A 1,377-nucleotide genomic window follows, 5' to 3' on the forward strand; every position below is an offset into this window, starting at 1 on the left:
CCAACCAAGGTGTGCCTTGCTACACTTGCAAATATGCTGGCATATAAATTGCATTTTCCCTGTGTCTTTGCTGCTTTCGCAGCAGCAGAGGCTACAATAAACTTGACCGGTGAATTGCTGTGTAATATGTAACAACAAAACTTGACCTCATCGCTTCTGTTGCATAGTCTTTGCTGTGCTTGCAAGTGTGCCTAAAAGGGGAAGAAGAACCTATAACCAGAGTTATAAGACCAACGTTGCTCAGGCAAAACAATTAAATAATTGAGAAGAGTTCCTTTGCACATAGCCAAGAACACTTCTTGTTTGTCATTGTATGTGGGGGTTTGTACCGTAGCGTATGTTGGTGCAGCAAGTTGCCTATATGGTGTGTACGTATGTAGGTGCTGCATCCTCTCCATTCGCTCTAGGCTGTTGATCCGCTTACCTTAGGGCGCATGGCGACTAGTAAAGAATGTTTAATGCGTTTAAGGAGCCATCTGCACTATTATTTTGTATTGCTTGTTGCTTATAAGAATCAAGGGAGAAGACCGTGTATTCGTGTTACAGGTGTGTACGAGGAGTCTCGCGTCTAATTCACAGTATTTGTACAACATTGCTAGAATAAAACCTTGTACAAGAAAATAAATGAAGTAAATGAATAAAAAGAAATATAAATATACGTAATTAAACACAAGAAGGAGCCATGAAGCCGATGGTGTCTTCACCCTCCGCAACAGGTCTAGGGGCCCCCAACCCCACTCTAGGGGGGCCCCTTGCAGGGGGAGGGATAATGCTTACTAAGTGGAATAATGCTTAAATAATTATAAAATAACATCAAACAGTTAATTAATTGATATTTTTTAATTTCTTTTCTTGTAATATGCAGCAACAACCCCCTTGACGTCCTTTTCTCCCCTCCACGAGAGAGCAACACCCTCCCTTCCTCATAGCAGAAGTAGGGGGACCTTTTCTAGGCTATTTTTTCTTCTTTTCTTATTTCTTTGTTTTTATTTGTGCGGCATTATTCTTTATTTGGCGTATTTAAGTCTTTAAATGGCACCTTTTTGGCGATTTCTCCCATTTGTCCCCGTCGGTTAAGTTGCAAAGGGGGCCCCTACCCCCCCTGTCTGTTCTGCGTAAACGAACCTAAACCATTAGCCCTAAACCCTTAATTCTCGCCGTCTATATCTCTCTGCTGCACACGCATAGACACTAACATGCAGGGGCCCCCCTCCAGCAAGCGGCTCAGGGGCGCCCCATACTCCCCACCCTCATCACCAAAACGCCATTGCGGCAAGGAGGGCCCCCAACCAGGCACATCAGACCACTATGGGGGCCCCGGAGGCCTTCGTGAACGGCCGCCCAGCCCCTCTGGGGGCCCTCCCGTGCCTTGGGGCT

At 45.7% G+C, this 1,377-nt stretch overlaps 1 protein-coding gene across 1 annotated transcript in view; it reads left to right on the forward strand.

Moving 5' to 3' along the window:
- Positions 1-1,196: 1,196 nt before the first annotated feature.
- EMWEY_00010380 (hypothetical protein, conserved) overlaps positions 1,197-1,377 on the forward strand; it is a gene marked incomplete at both ends in the record, with an annotated part of 2,141 nt that continues 1,960 nt past the window's right edge. The window contains one exon of the mRNA XM_013478827.1: positions 1,197-1,377. This exon is cut by the window's right edge and continues 1,286 nt beyond it. Coding sequence (XP_013334281.1) covers positions 1,197-1,377 — 181 coding nt within the window.

This window comes from Eimeria maxima, genomic scaffold (assembly GCF_000499605.1).
Source record: "Eimeria maxima Weybridge genomic scaffold, Emw_scaff70, whole genome shotgun sequence".
NCBI lineage: Eukaryota > Apicomplexa > Conoidasida > Eucoccidiorida > Eimeriidae > Eimeria > Eimeria maxima.